Raw genomic sequence first — 18,841 nt, 5'->3', positions numbered from 1 at the left:
TTTTAAACCAGACTTGTACATATGTAAAGTTCAGCCTACTCGCGATTGCACTTTTCTTGTAGCGCAGAGCTGGCCTTCTTTTGTACAGCGCGCCTTTTTTTCATTTACGTTCTGACCCCACTGGTGCGGCCTGCCTCGCGAACACGGGACCGGCTGGTTCGCGGAGGGGTAGGCGAAAGTCTCCCCTTCCGGCTGGGGAGTGGTTTGCTCGTTAAGGAGCGAGTGTCTCGCGGCATGGTCTTTGTGTGGCTATGGGGAGCGTGAAGAGTGCGTCTGAAGAGTGTGTCCTTTGACCCCTGCCACGGTGCCTCGGAACGATTCCGACAAGCGGGTCGTGGTGACTGATCAATGTCCGCTTCTGTGCCGGTGCGTGCCTGGGATGATGTGCGTGTTCCCAAGATCAAAGGCAACGCCGAGAAGGGGGGCAGGAAGGACAGCACCCATTCCCGTGCGGGTCCTCTTCGGGATCGTCGAGCGTCGTCAACGTCCCCATGCTCAACTTTGATGACCTTGTCGAGGACATGGGACCGCCGTCAATAAATCGTCTACCGGGACCCTGAAGGCAGCAAAAGCGTGAGTTGGCCGCCGACAGGCCCGATGGGCCGCGCCATCGAACATTATGAGGCTGCAGGCCACCTGTAAAGGCGCGCTCACACTGGCGGGAAGCTTCCCGCGCCGGCACAGCGTCAACGTCGACGCTGCCTCGCAGCTCCTCGGAATGACGCTCACACTACGCGCGTTTTCTCGCTGCGGTTGTCTTGGAATGTGGAGAGAGGAGGCGCTGAGGGAGGACCCGAACGAGCAGAAAGAGAAGGGGATAGTCACGTGACACTAGAGAAGACTGGAAAGCGCACCCTGCTAGCTCCCCTCCCGTCGCCCTGGCAAAGCAGCCGCCGAGTGCCCCGGCCGGCCGGGGCCGGCCGGCCGGACGCGCGCAGCCTCCGCCGCCGCCGAAGGGGTCACTGAGCTGGGACCGACGTCACGGTTCACGGTCGGCGCCCATTGGCTGTCCTTAATCACCGGCACGGGAAAAATAGGTACCGAACCCATCGCTCCGCGGGACGGGAGAGCAGGCTGTCCGCGGGAGAAAAACCGGCTTGGGCGGGAAGCGGCACGCGGGAAACGCCCGGCGTTGCGCGTTTTCCCGCTAATGTGAGCGCCCCTTAAGCTGGCCTTGTGTACAGTGTACAGTGTAGTTAGTTTTGTCTCCTTGGAACGTATGCAAGTGTTGTTTGTTTTCTGTTCTTGTTTGTTTGTCTTTTGAGTTTATGGCTGGAACTGAAGTGTGGTAGTTTTATGTGGATTAATTTTTTGTTTTTTATTTTGCCGCATGCTTTCGCCGATGGGTAGGAGGGCATTTAAGGAGAGGAGGATGTGGGAAGCCTGCTACCGTATTTATTCGAATCTAGGCCGATAGTTTTTTCAAAAAAACGAGATGTAGAACTCTTATGTCGGCTTAGATTCGAGGATTTCGTTTCGAGGTTTCGTATTCGTAAAATACGAATAAATGTAGCACGCAGGTGGCGCCCCCACAAAACGCCAACGAAAGACAGCTCTGTAGCCGTTGCTATCCGTAGCCGTTGCTATCCGTAGCCGATACTGATCAAAGCACACATGAGCACTGGCTGCCATTTTGGCCTTGTTCTGTTCTCGTGCGGTGGCGTGAGCACATTCGCAGCAGTGAAGTTTTCGTGCGTAGTTTTTATCACCAACACCATGGCACCAAACAGGCGGTGCCATTATAGTGCCGCCTTCAAGCGGAAAGTTATAGTCGCTGCAGAGCAGTCGTCAAATCTTCAAGCCGGGCGGGACTTCGGCGTGGATGAGAAGAATGTTCGCCGTTGGAGGGGGCAGCGTAACGAAATTTTTGCTTGCGCGGCAACGAGAACGGCTTTCACGGGCCCCAAGAAAGGCCGCCATCCAGAAGTGGAGGTAGCTCTGGCCGAGTTTGTGGAGACGCAGAGGTCAGCGGCACTTCCAGTGACCACGGAAGTGCTGCAAGCCAAAGCAAGAGAGCTGGCGAGAGAGCGAGGCGTCCCCCGGGAACTGTTCAAAGCCAGCCGGGGCTGGTTGCAGAAGTTCATGAAGCGCTTTGGCTTCAGCCTCCGACGTCGCACGTCCATTTGTCAAAAGCTGCCGGGCGACTTCGAAGAGAAGCTGATCTCATTTCAGCGATTCGTAATAAGGAAGAGGATGGAGCACGGCTACGCCGTAGGACAAATGGGAAACGCTGACCAGACGCCGGTATGGTTTGACATGCCAGTGGCGTGCAAAACGAACGAAAAAGGTGCCAAGGAAGTGAAAGTGCGCTCGGCCGGATACGAAAAGCAGCGCATGACTGTAATGCTGGCCTGCACGGCGGATGGCCACAAGCTGCCGGCGTATATAATTTTTAAGAGGAAGACTCAACCAGCTCGGGAAGTGTTTCCAAGAAATGTGATCGTCCGCGCCAACGAAAATGGATGGATGGCGAGCGATATGGTTGAGCAGTGGATCAGAATGGTTTGGCAGCGGCGTCCAGGGGCCCTCTTGGCCAAACGTTCCCTCCTCGTCCTGGACTCTTACCGTGGACACCTCACTGACGGCGTAAAAGCTGCGCTTTCCGAAGCCGGTACCGACGTCGCCATCATACCCGGCGGCATGACAGGCCAGCTGCAGCCTCTTGATGTGTGCCTCAATAAGCCTTTCAAGGATCGGCTGCGCAAGTACTACGTGGACTGGCTTAGTGAAGAGCGGCGCGAGCTTACACCAACAGGCCGAATAAAGCGCGCCTCACTGGGAGTTGTAGCCACTTGGATAGCTGCAGCCTGGGATGACATCCCAGAAAGCTTGGTTGCACGCTCATTCCGCAAGTGCTTCATCTCTAATGCACTTGATGGCAGTGAAGATAGTGCACTGTTCGAGGAGGCCAGCGATAAAGAAGTCAGCGATGATGATGACGAATGAGCGGGGGCTGATCCCGGGCTGGCGTTGCATATGTCTCCTCGCCCAACGCCGCCTCTCCTCCTCCTCTTCTCTCAAAGCTCCTTTGGCAGCTTTTTTTTTTTAACGGTCGCTCTCGGGGCCATCAATCACGCTTCGGCAGAGCATGCAGGCACGATGCTTCCCGCTGTGTCTCACTCGAGTTCCTCTCTCTACACCAAGTCGCCTATGCGCAGACACATGGTGCAGTCGTTTCGCGCCACGCACTTTCATGTGCGCGGCGACGTAAGAACAGTCGTGTCGCGTCATAAAAATAATTGTGATAATGAGGTATAAACAGTGTTTTTTCGGCCGGCCTACAATCGAGGTAAGTTTTTTTTTTCTGTGGCCTTCAACTTTCGGGTCTCGGCTTAGAATCGTGGCCGGCCTAGATTCGAGTAAATACGGTAGATTCCCGCCGTGGCGTCTGCGCGGCATCCCGCGTCGCCCTCTTTGCCTTTCTCCCGCCTCGGGCGGCGGAGAGACGGCTGGTGGCTAATCGCTGTCATTCGGCCGCTGCTCCGCCCCCGGCTTCCCTAGGGCCTTTGCCATTGGTGACTTTTGGCGGGAATTCGGGACCCGTTTGGGGTGGTCGCGCGACCTTCCGAGCGGGGCAGAGAGACGAGAGAGACCCCTCCGAGACAGCGTAAGGTGCGTACGTTACTGTTCGTCCGGGCCGGCCTCTGCCGTTCGGACCAGTTCATACTCGAGCTCGCCAGCGTGGGTCCTCGATCCGCCGCGGCTCGAGCCTGTCCAGGGGTCCAACGACCTCTGACAGGCGCACCTTGCGTTGACTGCCCACTCTCTCTCGCAAACGGCCCAACGGCCGACACGAGAGAGATCACAGCACTGCCGCGGGGACAATCTCCTGCAGCGGCGTGCTAGCGGCGCGCATTTCTCTTGTTGCCCCGAGCGCGCACCGGAGCCTTGCTCTGAGCGCGCCCCGGGACGGGGTGACTGTGGAGTGTGTGTATGTACCGCTGGAGGACGGCGTCAATAAACGTCTCCTTCGTGAACTTGGAGGCCTGTTTCTTGCGGCGAGCCGCTCTCCTCTCTTCAGAGGTTGAACGCCGCCGCAGCGGTGCCCCAGGGTGCGTGTGGTGACGGCTGATCGGGGCCCTTGGCTCGCGCGAAGCTCGATCCCGCGGTGGGTAGTGGCCTGTGCCTACTGAGAAACCCACATGCGTCAGCATCAGAACCCCCATGTTGGAATAATTCGTCCATCCATCCGTCTGAAGCCTCAGGTGGCAAAGTGGAGAGAGTGGAAAGAGAAGAGAGGGTAGGTGGAGATGGTTGGCAAGCGGTTGACAATCACAGTCGAGGGGTGGGGAGAGTGGATGTGTCACAGATAGCTGGATTTCATTAGGTGAGTGGAGTGGGCGTGCCACGTGGTGATTGATGGGACCCATTCATAGTCTGAACCTGTCAGCAGCTGCTGCGCTCCGTCTGGCAGGAACATAATGCTGACGCATACTGTGCCGCATGAGTCACATTGATGGTCTGTGATTTATTTTTAGCCTTAATTGATCAGCATTTAACACATGTACCATTCGTGATTAAATTTTATCGGTTTTCATGCGGCACTGCAGGGACCAGCTTCGCGACATTCATGCGTATGCCATCTTCACGTTTGCTACAAGTAACAAGCTCATGCATTTTGTACTATATTTCATGATTAATTTCAAAAAAACCTAATTAATGTAACAGTCCTTATTTTGACATCACCTTATACTGACACCACAGGCTGATTGTGACCATTTAGATTGAACTAGCGAGAAACTATTTTCTGCAAAAGAAGTGAGATACTACTACACGTGAACAATATTGACAAAGGCTTTGACCCTACAGGGACGTTTTGTTCAAATGAAAGAAATTTTTCTAATCCAAGTATTCCCATCATTATTGTGTTCGGACAATAACTGGAAGTTGCAGCAAAAATGCTGTTAATGAACATGCATTGAACACCTTGTCAGTTGTGCCCATGTGATGTGGGTATTGCAATTAATAGACAAGTTGGTTGTTTGGTTTATGAGGTTTAACGCCCCAAGGCGAATCAGGCTACGAGGGGCGTCGTAGTCGAGGGCTCCGGTAATGTCGACCACCAGTGGTTTCGCACAGCACACGGACCTTTAGCATTTTGCCACCATCAAAATTAAATCACCGCAGCTGGGATCGAAGCGGCGTCTAATGGAATCTATTGAATTTCAACGCTACACACACAGATTAGTTTTTGCTATGTGCAAGTTGTATTTAATGTCTGTACTAGGAAGGGTAGCTTTCTAAAGCCACAGATGGGCTTGTAGGGCATCGTAAACATCCATTAGAATCAATGTTTTTGTACAGTGATCACACAATGGCAGCGTATCTACGACTGCAAATGTTTAAATCAAGCGTAGTATCTTGAAGCTTATTAAAAATAGATCATATGTAAAATTACCTTCCAACTTCTCAGAAGTACCACATTCGTGGAGAAATGCAATTGAAAATTGCCAAAATGCCTAGGAAAAGAAATTTTGGCAGCCAAGAAAGGAAAAGGAGCACTTTATGCGAGGACTGTGGAAGGATGAGTTGCACCCAATTGTGGAAAACGATGAACCCTAAGAAATGATATGTGAAGGTGTTGCAATTCACATTTCGTGCATACTGGGCTGCCTTGCATTACGACAACTTGTCCAGGTTGACTGCCACAAGTCAAGGAAAACCCCTGATACATACAACCGCAGCTTTCTGTTAGACATTTTATTTGCAACATTTCTTATCTAGCTGACAGGTTATCAATATCCCGAGGTGAATGTGAGGTGCAGGATGAAACGGGTGCCATGTCTGGATACTGGAGAAAAATGTGGTGTGATGAGCCTTGGAAGCCTTCCTCTTCACGTGGCTCCAGGCAGTTTTGCGGCCACATATTACGGTTGACAGTGCTTCATTCTGTAACCTAATACCACAGTTACTTGCATAATGGATGCAGTCTGTGGGAAAAAATTTGAATGGTAATTTTGGTGCATTTATTACATGCTGTAAAACTTGGTGTGGTCAATTAAACTTCCCCAAATTTTGGCGACTGAAGTAGGCAAGGCATTTATTATGCAAGTGCATCCATTATGTAAGTAAATATGGTGTACGAAAGCCTGAAACAAAAATAGAAATAAGTATCTGCATAAGTGGAACAAATTCCTAGCAACTTTGCCACAGCACCATACCTATGACTGCCAAGCAAATTCATTTATGAAGTGCTTTACTATTGTGAGGGAAGGCCATTCTCAACTAGTTCTACCACGGCAATATAAGTCCGTGTGACACATTGCACCAGCAATGTTCCGAAAAATGAGTAATACTGTTTGTCTGCTGCAGCAGTATTGTCTTTGTTAAATAAGATGAATGGTAGTTATGTGCTCCACGATAACTACATATTCTCAACTGTCCTCTAAAAGGGCAGTTCACTGTGACATCACGACATGACAAAGAGGTATGTATGCAGCATGGAGTGCCACTTGATACTGCTTTTCCTGAAGTGCACCACATGCAAACAAAAATGATAGTGAATGCAAGGCAGGTATGAACAAGCAACAGAGTGCACTAATTGCCTAAAGATGAGAAATGCTTGCTAATTGTCAAGAGGTTCTCTGTTGAGCAGCACCAGAGAAAATTTACTCACACATGCAGATTCTGAGTGGGGAATGAGGGGCCTGAAATATCTTATTTTTAAACTGTGGGGTTTATATTTGAGAGCGACACATGGGCTATGAGGGACACCATAATGGAGGTCTCCGGATTGATTTGCACCCCCTGGGGCTTTTTAACGTGCGCTGACTTTGCACAACATATTGGCATTCTTGTATTTTTCCTCCACTGAAATACAGCCGCCACGGCCAGGATCAAACCCTGGGGTGAGCAGTCTAAAGACGCCAGAGCCACTGAGGTGCCATAGCGGGATGAGTTCTTCATTCCTAGGAGGAAAATTTCGGGAAGAAAGAATGACTAGAAAGGAATTACTTGAGGCCTGTAGTGTACCCTTACTGGTGCTGCTTGACATGGGATATCAGTTCCCTTGTTATGATCATGCGGGCTTCAAGAAAATTAGCAAATGGCACTCCTCTTCCCTGCTGTGTTTTGAGCTTGCTATGCTGAAGAACTTTGTCAAAGCAGCCCAGCAACTACCTCACAAAATAATCCTCACCTGAAATCTGCCATCTTCAGTTGGCAGGGTCTACAAACAGCCAGCACATTCAGGTGCTACTTTCTGCATTAAATATTTTCCCTCATCAAATCTGCAAAAAACAAACACAAGCAAGGCAAGCACACAACTTGTGAAAAAGCTACATTTTCTCTAGTCAAGGACAAGTGAGCACCTGTCCCTATGACCAGTGTGGTTCAGCCTAAAATTTGGATGGCTAGTCTGGTGTAAAAATTTAGTTCTCTATAAAAAAGTTTTGCAGCCCATTCTGCTCTGCACACAAAGATACAGCAAGCTTCCTGCAATGCAAGCATGACAAGGACTATGTATTGCTGGACTGTATCAACAATGCCTAGGATTAGAATGCCTCCTTATAGTTAGTGGAGGTGCTGGCTTCCCTCAACCTGAACCCGCAGCTCTGCAGCTGTACATTGCCCCAGATGTTAGCATGGCTCAAGTCAGCAACCTGCAAGCCCGTAGCATTAAATGGAGTTGTACTCAGGATCATTGATATTGCCACTTGAATGACAAGGTAGGCTCACTATAATTCAGGGCACCAGGGTTCTTCCGTTACCTGACTACACTTTATACAAACAGCCCGCTTTGGCCTGCTACATTAGAATTTTATAAGTTCCACCCAAATACTGTCTGGCATTGCACAAACCTTTTGCTTAAATAGTTTTTACTAAGTGAGAATGAAACATACAGTTAGGAAAGAGTTAGGCAAATACTTCAGTACATTACCAGCAATGCATTCATATGCACTTAGGCTAAGTCTTTACTGTAAGCTTGCCTATGCCACAGCAACTGGTCCATCAAAACAACAATATGGCATTTGCTGCACTTTCCTTGGAAATTGTTCAGTGCAGTCATGCTGCGAAAATAAAATTCAGACTCTTTGAGAACAGCCATACACATCACTGGTGCTCCCTCAGTAACGGCATCTCTGGTGTCCGAGTCATCATCGGCAGCTTGTGAGCATGTCTCATGAACATTTTCAGCCAGTTTTTTTTAAATCTTAGTTCCCTTTGTGCTGTCCAAATCATCAACAGCTTGTGAGCTGAAAACAGTGATGAAACATGCTAACACTTCATTTGCTGCACTTTCCTTGGAAAGTGTTCAGTGCAGTCATGCTGCGAAAATAAAATTCAGACTCTTTGAGAACAGCCATACACATCACTGGTGCTCCCTCAGTAACGGCATCTCTGGTGTCCGAGTCATCATCGGCAGCTTGTGAGCATGTCTCATGGACATTTTCAGCCAGTTTTTTTTTTAAATCTTAGTTCCCTTTGTGCTGTCCAAATCGTCAACAGCTTGTGAGCATGTTTCATCGCTGTTTTGAGCTAACACATCTGCTGTCCTGTGCTTTTTGACCTTAATGGCATGTTATACCTGGGCAGAAGTATTGCAACAGTGTGTATTGTGCAAGTTCTGGTTAACAGAAAAGTGACAGCTGAGTTTAATTTGCACATGCTTCCTTAGACTGCATATATACGCAACCAAAAGACTGTTTTCTCACTTCAACATATTCTAGATATTAACTGGGCTTGCATTGAGAGCTTGCTATATACTTTATGTCAGCTCCACCTGTGGCACTGTTGGAGATGCCTCTCATGCTCTTCAACACACACACCATCCAAGCCACCACCACGTGGCTGCACACCATACCACACATCTATGTACACTCCATGCACACACTTACCAGCAGCACACGTGACAAGGTTGGAGGTGCCTCTCTCTCTCACACCATCCAAGCCACTGCCACGTGGCTGCACACCATACCACACATCTATGTACACTCCATGCACACATACTTACCAGCAGCACACGTGACAAGGTTGGAGGTGCCTCTCGCGCTCTAAGGCACACACCATCCAAGCCACCGCCACGTGGCTGCACACCATACCACACATCTATGCACACTTCATGCACACACTTACCAGCAGCACACGTGACAAGGTTGGAGGTGCCTCTCTCTCACACACCATCCAAGCCACCGCCACGTGGCTGCACACCATACCACACATCTATGTACACTCCATGCACACATACTTACCAGCAGCACACGTGACAAGGTTGGAGGTGCCTCTCGCGCTCTAACGCACACACCATCCAAGCCACTGCCACATGGCTGCACACCATACCACATCTATGTACAAGTGCAGGCAGTACAAAAAGGAACATGTGGTCAAGAACAGTTATTCCAATTTATCAATTCAGTGAGCACTGCTGTTCCGCTTTTCATGGAAGACAACTGAAAAGCATGACATACTTGTTTTTTTAAGACATGTTGGGTAAAGCACTGGCTCGCTTTGGGGCATGCTTGCGTGTTCCCTTTCATAATGGTTGCACTTGTATGTTACACAAGCAACAGCACAAATTAAGTTCGAGATGCCTCTTATGTTATAACAGATGCACTATCTATGACTTCCCTTATTTATGCTTGCTATTTACTGTTTTCAGTCAATGCACTCCATGAACATTTTGCTACACAGGGATAAACTGCACATTTCTCAGCTTTGGACAAAGTTCAATCCGCAAGGAAGCATTATTTTACTTTTTTACTTTACAGTAATCGTGGTCATTTCCGGTATGAATAATCAAGACTTCTTCGTCCAGTCCATGAGAGAGAAGCTGCCGTTTTACTGTTTCCTGCTGCAGCATAGTGGGAGGACGGCCCAATGCAGGCTTGATTTTGCCATATTTCAGTGCTCCATACCGCGGCTGCTTTTCAACGTTCTTATTTGCAGGCACCAGCCGTGGTTTTTTTTCTGTTGGCTGCTTTGCGGTTGCAAGGCTATGCTTTGCAGCAAACTTTGTCAGGTCTTCGTCTATCATCTTTTGCTCCTCGGCAGTTTTCTCTGGAAGCTGGTTAATCAGCATTTGGAAGGTAGACCCAGCTTTCAATTTCAGCACATTAGTTCTTTCTGGTGATATTTTTAGTGTGGAGCCTTGCTGAGTGCTCTGCATAATATGTTGAGCACTGGCCATTAAGGAGCCTGCATCATCGATAGCATAGTCTTGGATGCCATCTTTGGAAGGACAATTGGAACAGGTGGCCTGGCTGCTCTGCAACTTGCGCGACTGCAGCTCCATTAAAGCAACAGCATGCATGTGCTTGCACATGTGCGCATGCATTGCATGGTCAACACATGTGCATGTGAACATGTTGTGGCAAGCCTCACACTGCTTGCAATGAAGCTCACAGCCACTGCATGATTTGCTAGTCCTTTGCACTGTGTGCTTGAAGTTCACCAAGCTTTGTGACTTTACATGCCACTGGCCATCTCCCACTCTCTCAGTACTGGTCTTACAAAGCTCAATCCCCACTTTATGCCTCCCAAATAGGGCAGATTTGCGGTGGTCTGCTCCTCCTTTCATAAGTGCAATAGCCCTGTTGTAAAGCTTGTCAGACATCAAATAAAAAAGTACTTTGATTAATTTATCCAGTCGCCCATTTATCTTGCCACCAAAGTGAGAGTACTTCAGTGTCTTGTGCATTGACTCCAAGTGATTATTTGTTGTTAATCCAATGTACTGCCGATAGCAGTAAGCCCACTGACATGCCCTCTTTGCATATGTTTTTTCAAAATATCTGATGAAGCCATCCAGCTCTTCCAGCTCCTTTGGAGCAAGGCGATTAAGCTGCTGCTCTTTGGAATAAATGCTAAGAAACGCAGGGAGCAACTGTTGAAACTCTGTCTCATCTGTGCACTTCATCAGAGTGTGTAGCATGTCCCTTATTGTATCCCTGCAGTCCTTGTTTGTGACCGTATTCAGGCGCGCGCCCCAGTTGTGCGGCACGTGCCAGCTGCAAAGCAGTCGACTCTTCAGGGTACCCATCACCTGCTCCCATGCATTGCCATAAACAGGGGCATCATCAGACATAAATGCCTGACACTGTACTGTGTTTGTTTTTTCTTTGATGGCCTCGAAAAACCTCACCATGGTGCCCATGTTCACCCTTTTTGAAATCACATAGGCACACGGGATACCAGATCCGTCTTCAGAAATTGTGAGCAGGGTTGTCAGTTGAAATTTGTACTTATTTGTGCCATGGGTGTAGTCAATGCACAGTTTCTCTGTCCCCAATTTAGAAAGTAACTCTCGTTGTGGGAATGTCATTAACGCTAGCTCAAAGTCACCATCATGACTGTTGGGGTCACCCTTCTTCATGTAATACAACAGTGGTGACTCGTTTTCCACCCTCATTTCTTCGACCCATAAGTCAACACTTTTAAAATCGTCTGGATCTCTCTGCTCTTCTTTGCCAATCCTAAACTTATCTGCAATGTTGCGGAGGTCCTTAGTGGTCACAAGTTGCATCCGTGGGCTTGATCCACTTGTGCCTGCTCGGATGTTGTGCACAACGGTTTTTGCGGGCACTCCTTCTGCTAACCGACCTGAAAATTGTACAGAAAAAAAAACTGTTAGCACCTCTGATACATTTGCTTACTGCCATGTAATAAAGTGACAGATACTTCTTGTCAGATTCCTTTGTCTTCAGCCTTGTTCCTTTTTTACAGATGACACAAATTACAATTACATCATAACTTTAATTTCACTTTTGTGGCACTGCACAGCACACGACAAAATGCTTGTTTCACAGCCAGATGGTATTCATTTTATGTGCTTGAGTGTTTAAACATGCATAGAATGCAAAACAGGAAAGTTATATACAGCCTGTTATAAATGCAGGATATAAAAGCTCTGAAAATGTGGACAAGAAAAGAACAAGGACATCTGGTTCTCATTCAGTCCCGTTTCATTCTACATATTCAGAAAGTGCACCAATTGACCTGACTGCACCTTTAAAGGAGTAGACAAACCAAATTTCTGAATGCGTTCTTTGTTTCTTTGGACTGGAGCACAATACTGTGCATGAGGCGCAATGTAAAATCCTGAATAATTTCTAAGTGAATATTTTTCTCAAGCTGTTTTGGCTTCAGCAACCGAATGACTGCTGCTAAGTAAGAGACTATTTAAGGGTGTGCAAGTTATGCATAAACTGCAATATAATCTGCTTGTTCTTTTTTTGTGATTTGAACTCTTGTCCAGGCTTGTGTTTAGTGGTTTTTGAGGAATGGAAATGGCACTGTGGGCACCTGAACGTGCCATGAGGGAAGGCAGGAACGTGGGAGTGAACGAAGCAAGGGAAAGCCGTAGTGGAGGGCTTCGCAATAATTCCAACCATCTTGGAATCTTTGGGCACTGACAATGTGCAGCACATGGGCACCTCTTGCATTTCGCCTCCATCGAAACGCAGCTGTTGCGGCCGCGTTCGAACCCGGGTATTCCGGCTCAGTAGCATTCAAACCACTGAACCACTTCAGCGGGTTAGGCTTGCATAACAAATTCTGCGAATTAAAACGACGAAAGCAGTGACCATCAAATCATCTGTGACGTCACAGCCACCGTTCAGCTGTTGAAACCGTAACAGCATAAGAGAAAAACATTCAGTTATTGTCGCTTGTTGGCACAATTCACATGGTTGTCAATATCTTCTCATGTGCTGTGCATCGTTGCAAAGACTGAACGTACAGCTAAAATTTGGTATCTCTACTGCTTTAATGCAGCCTGTTATAAGTACTCTAAACGGCTTATTAACATGGGTTCACGAAACAAAAATTTTCTGCACGTAGTACAAAATTTGGAGAGGATAGAAATGCAGTTATGGTCCCGCAAAGTAATACATGAAAAAACAAAACCTTTAACTGATACCATAATAACCTTTAACTATTTATGTGGCAACAGCGGACACTGGTGTCTCCCACCTGCACAACTTTACAATTTGTGTATAGCTTGTGAGATGGCCATTGCCACTCTAGGACCGGAAATTCCTCATATGAACACTGCACTGAACTATAAATGTATTATTTTTCTTTTGTGTCATGGTGAAAGCAATATCAGCAGTTAAACTTCGTGCTCATTTCTGACGAGTGATGTTTCCAGCTGGCATTTTTTGGAAGCGACACAATCTTGATCCGGGCTTTTAAGAACATTTTTGTTATATTCCGCATGTCAACAGGAATGTCGGGACCCTGTTTGTGAGTGGATTTCGTAACTGGATGCACACTACTCTGTTTTATGTTTGAAAGTGTGGGCGTCAGTGAGGAATCATTACGATTAGCAATGACTGTGTTCCAGGCATACATTTTTAATGCAACGAAACTCTGCAGCGGCGTTAACCAGCAGTGATCCCAAAAATCCCAGATGATGTCTCTGTGACATCAAATAAAAATAAAATTTCGAAGGTGCAGGGAATTGAGCCCAGGACTTCCAGATTGCAAAGCGAGCGGGGAACCCACAGGCCGCAAAACCATGTTGCGTCTGGGCGAGCAGAGGTGAACCAAGTTTATGCGTTACCTTACAAATGTATGCTAATGAGTAGGTGTGTAAATAGAAAGAGAAAAATTTGAAATGAAAAGGAACTGAAATAAAAATGCTTTCACACTCATGTAAGTAGTTTAAGCGCCCTTAGTAATTTTTCTTGGTATTGCATTCACCTAGTGACCTAACAGGTTTTCATTGTTCATAGTTAAGGGGGATCCGATAACTGAGGAGACCTTAGAACTGTTCTTCAGCTTTCTAGACGATTAAAAGCAAGGCACTGAATGATTTGGGCAGTGGTTTTCGAGCACCCTCCACTTTGGTTCTCACGGAGACATTAGATTGTGCAAAGCCAACACCAAAGGAAGCTGCAGGATCTCTAAATGCATGCTCAACCAGTTGGCGATGGTAGGGAAAATGACAATGGGATGGGCTGCTGTAAAGCTTACTGACATTCCTGCGAGCATTAGTAATGAAGTGACAACACAGTGAAATAGTCCGAATTAATGAAAGTTCACTGCAGACGAACCTGTCTTGTGAGAAAAAACATGCCCCTTATACAACCGTTAGCCTGGTAGCGTTGTTGCTCTTATCAGAACAAAATGCCTACGCTTTCGACAGGCGGCCAAAATGGGGGCTAGCATTTAATTTTTTATTTGGCTCTTGATGCTGCAATTGTCATTCAAGACGCATTTCATGGAGCTCAAGCCAAATTCTTGTGGCTGAAGTTTAATGTCAGCCGACTGAGAGACAAACCTAGGATAGTCAATGAAACCAGCAGAAAAAAATTGGCGGTGGTTTAGCTCTGGTTAAAACTGGTGTGACGCGATAGCTACAGCTGGCCGAGTGGAACTCGCTTAGTCGAATTGCAAAGTCAGTCTTTCGCCGCTCCGTTTTGCTGGGCGTTTCATCTTTACCTTCGTCCCACTTGACATGGCGCATGCGCACAAATGTTGCAGCTTGGTTTCGCCTGCTCTGCACCATGTGGCTGGTCACGTGACGAACCACGTGGCCATGTTGCGGTGGCCATGGTCACGTGCCACCACCAAGCTAAAGGCTCGAAATGCTACCGTAATGTAGCTATCGCTACAAAAGAAAACAGACACTGCAGTGGTTCAGTTCTAGACGGCATTCTTAATCATGTTCAATTCGAAAGACTGGACCACTTCCACAAAGCATCTCTAAACTAAACAGCATGAAGTTCGTACGCGCAATGCGCCTGCAATGTGCCATTGTGGATCAATTGTTTTTCACCCTTCCATGCGACCAAGCAAGCTCAAGTGTATTGCACTATAGTCAGATACAGCTCAAGAACAAAGTGGCGCATGGCCCTCAAAGAAGACCCTCCATTCAATGGTATCAGCTGATTTTCATGACCCAGCAGTTAAGCCGCAACTAATCCCCGTTCATCTGCCACCATCCTGCAATGCTACTCCTTAGGATTAACGTGACATCATAAGAATTGGTCGACACCACTGCCTAGAAGGCTTCCTTTGAGGGGCATTGGTCACTTGGTTCTTAAGTTGTATCCTGCTATAACTTATTCTGCCCCCTCGTTTTGTGGGACATACCTTTTCCCACTTTACAATAGGTGTTTTCATGTGTCGTACCACCTCTTTTGTGCCATGAGTGCATTGCAGGAGAATGAAAATTCATTGTAATGATCACTCTTCAGTTCAATGAACAAATTATTTCCCTAAATTTCTAGTAATGCACTTTTGTCTCACACCATATGAAGGGTTGATAGAGTGTAGCCTCTAAATGTTTTTACATTCTGGTACAGTGAACACTGCATGCACAAACGCTTTGTACAAGAGGAGTGGCTAACCTGCAAGCACTCTGGCCTCATCCTGGGACAGCCTCTGGTGGCAGACTTCATTGAAGTGTCCGTAGTGTTTCTTTTGAAACACTACATATACTTTGCTGTCTTTCTCCGTAACCTCTAGAGTTGCAAAGCAATGCTTGCCAATTCTGCAGCTTCCTTGCCCCTTTTTCTGCCTTTGGCGCTGTTCTATAGGAAGCTCTTTGTGCGTGCCGGAACGGTGGCAATGCAGGTAGCGTTTGAAAACGCTTGATGCGCTTTCTTTCCTTCCTGTTGAAGCTATGAAATGACAGCAAGTTCTGCTTTCTTCTCCATCTTTCCAGGTGCAAAATTCTGAAATGGAAAAATTATAAACATAACTAAGCACTCCACACAGTAGAAGTTAATTATTGGTGCAAGAGCACTATTCTGATGCGTAAACACCCGAGCAAGATTTTGTGAAGTATGTGGGTCTGTGCCAAGAGCATAGCAACGGCAACATAGCAACCACAGTGTCATAGCAGCATTACAGCATAGTTATGACGTGATCAAAGGCCATGACTAAAAAAGTAAAAGAAAAAACAGGCCTGAACATACATGTGCTTCATTTTGATAAAAATATACACAATGACAGTGCATGAAAAACGGCTAAAGGCAACATTAGAAAGCCAACAGTGAAGTAACAAGACAAGGCAACGTTCATGCAATTCTGCTTTTGCATGTTTATAGAATTTTGGCAAAAATTCTCTTTTTTTTGTGCATCACACCACTTTCATTTTTTTGAAAGGCAAGTGCAAAGTGAAGTTTGCTCTTTTTACATATACTAATGAAAAATGCAAGCACTATGGATTGGGAACACGGGCAATACTCCTGCGCTACTACTGGCGCTCTGCTTGTGCCAAGTGCACATGACAATCACGGATTTAGTTGACCATTTTTTGCCTTTTGCCAGTAGTGCAGAACTGCGTTTCCCAGCTTATTTTTACTATTAAAAAATTGATCAGTCATTCACTTACGGTTTTTTCATGCTACTGGTGCATGAGCAACAATTTCTGGAGAATATTGTTTAATATACTAGGTTAACTGATTACACGAACTGTTACATAGTCTACCTCTGCAAAGCTCATTCCTGCATGGCAACCTTTTACGTGGCCCTGTCCTTGGACCACAAATTCAGGGCAGCTTTGTTGACTTCCAGAGGCTAGAATAACACTGGGCATTCCTCCTGCACACTTCTGTGTGTTGCAACTGCGATGGCTACAGCACTGCCAAGCCAGTGCATGCCGCGACAATGTCGTGTGTCCTGTATGTGTGTACCTCTGTCACATTGCGGTTGTGATGGAGATATGAAGTGCAGTTCGGTCAAGACATCGCAGGTGCAACAGAGCATAAGCAAGGCCTGTAGCACCGAGTCTTGCTGCTAGGATGGGCTGCACGAGCAGTTTTTTTTCCTGCAGTGGCTAATTTAAATATGAAAGAGAGCCCCTTATGGAGGACCTAGGATACCAAAAAAAATCTGCAAACACACTTAAGCGAGAATGCGAAATCATTGAGTCACGGCTACGTAGCATGACTAAGCAAACTTTGTACAACCTCTGTACACATTGCATTACTTAAGTGCTGAGTCATGCTATGCTTCATAACCATTATGAGTCGCGGCTATGACTACGCATACTTTGTAAATTTCATTACGTCGCTTGTATGATGATTATCGGTTTTTATGGCGCAAAGGCATCTATGGCCAAGGAGCGCCATGACACAAGGTATTTTTGACTTCTCAGGGTGGGGTCAAAGACCCCGTTTCCAAGCAGTTCACCCCAGATAAGGCGAGCACCAGGCCAGGGTAAAACTTGTACCCATTGTATCACCGGTGAGTGCCCGGCGGCACTGGGGATCGAGCCCCGCACCTCCCGCATGCGAGGCGGATGCTCAACCACTTGGCCACCGCGGCGGTCATTACGTCGCTTGTAAAGTACCGAGTCATGATACATTGCAGAATGACTGACTACAATCATGACTTCCATAGGTCATAGTACGCTGCGTTTCAAATTTGACTAAAACGCGCATGTCATCGCGAAGTTTTTATGCGCAAAACCACGTGCACGTTTCCCCGGGTGAGTGTAAGCCCGTAACTAAAAATAAAAAACGAACGGGCTTTGAATTAACACACTTCAAAAGCGCGCACTCGAAAGGTCAGTAAACTGCAACTTTTAAAACAGTAATCGAAGCTATAACGAGCGTCCGACTGCCTCCCGCTCTGCCCCTTTGTTGTCGTGACCACTGCGTGCATGCATGCAATAGCATCGACTTCGTTTATTACCTGTATTAGAGTCGAAGACTAGATTCTCCACTTCTTCCTCGAAGTTGTGTTCGTCCACATGGTGCCGCCGCAGGTCACGAAGAATGACAAAATGCTTCGGACACAAGTCGCACGAGAACGACCGTACCTTCATCGTCAGCGCTTCCTCGTCTTTTACATGCTGCAAAGCTCCTTCCCCGTGAACGTTCTTTACGTGTTTTCTTAAATTACTAGTGTTGGAGAACGCCTTGTCGCAAAACCTGCACCACTTCCGTTCGGAATTTTTGCCGGTGGTCGCTGAAGCAGCACCAGCGCTCACGTCCGTCTGCATGCTTGAGGCGAAAGGAAATGGCGGGAGAGAGAGAGATGCACCTTGGGATATGGGCACCTATCGTACCAAGGAACGCGGCGCAAGCAAGGATTTTCGCAGAGTTGAAATTCTCCCTATCGGTTGAAGCACAATGCTCCCCAAAAGTCCCCACAGAGTGACGTAGCGGAGAGCAGTGACGTCTGTTTTCAGTTGGCCAATCGCAACGAGGATCATCTTCCTCTGAATAGCCGCTCCGCTGTCACACGGCCAGTTTCAATCACCCTCGAGTCGAGGGTCTTCGAGATTTTCAATCGCCATCGAACTCGCCGCTGCTACGTTGGCTAGCCACCATACCCTCGAAATCTCGATGGGGTTCTGCGCTACTCCGTTGACTCGATAGGCTATTGACTCGATCGGCATTGAAACTGCCCGTGTGGCAGCGCTCGATCGCCTTTGAGTCGATAGACTATCGGTACGAGGGCCCTCGAAATACCAGTATGACAGGGGTAATAAAAACCGAGCTGAACCCGCGAGGCTCCGCCATCTTTCCCCATGGCTGCTGAAGAATACCTAGGTTCGGCTCGGTTGGGGATATCCCTAGCCGTCCGTTTTTTTGTGTCTGTTGTGTTTTGCTTAATAATAAGCTTCCACAAACGTGCCTAATTATAAACTTTTAAACCTTATTTCAACATTAAGTTATTTTTTAGACTATAGTTCAATTACATTTACCGTCGGCGCGGTGGTAAATGCGTTTACCACGTGACCATGCTCAATTGCCTTGTCAAGGCCTTGGCCATACAAGCGTTTGCGGGCAGGTAGGCTGGAAACGCTGATTGGTCACCAAAATGTGACGTCATGTTTAAAACGTCACGTGACGTCATGGTCACGTGACTTTTAATGACGTCGTGTTTGGTTGGGAAGAGAGATATTTTCCCTAGGTTTTTCTCGGAATTCCCCACGTTTTTG

At 47.2% G+C, this 18,841-nt stretch overlaps 1 protein-coding gene across 1 annotated transcript; it reads right to left on the bottom strand.

Annotated features, from left to right (window-relative positions):
- Positions 1–5,804: 5,804 nt before the first annotated feature.
- LOC144124540 (uncharacterized) lies at positions 5,805–17,972 on the bottom strand. The gene is made up of 4 exons (XM_077657281.1): positions 17,587–17,972; positions 15,294–15,620; positions 7,139–11,538; positions 5,805–6,089 (listed from the first exon to the last, which is right to left on the bottom strand). Exons 1-3 carry the CDS (start codon positions 17,894–17,896, stop codon positions 9,689–9,691), a joined length of 2,487 nt encoding a protein of 828 aa, XP_077513407.1. The 5' UTR covers positions 17,897–17,972; the 3' UTR covers positions 5,805–6,089; positions 7,139–9,688.
- Between the last annotated feature and the right edge of the window lie 869 nt (positions 17,973–18,841).

This window comes from Amblyomma americanum, chromosome 3 (genome assembly GCF_052857255.1).
Source record: "Amblyomma americanum isolate KBUSLIRL-KWMA chromosome 3, ASM5285725v1, whole genome shotgun sequence".
NCBI lineage: Eukaryota > Metazoa > Arthropoda > Arachnida > Ixodida > Ixodidae > Amblyomma > Amblyomma americanum.
Note: the sequence above shows the minus strand (reverse complement) of the source record. Positions and strands in the feature narration are given on the sequence as shown.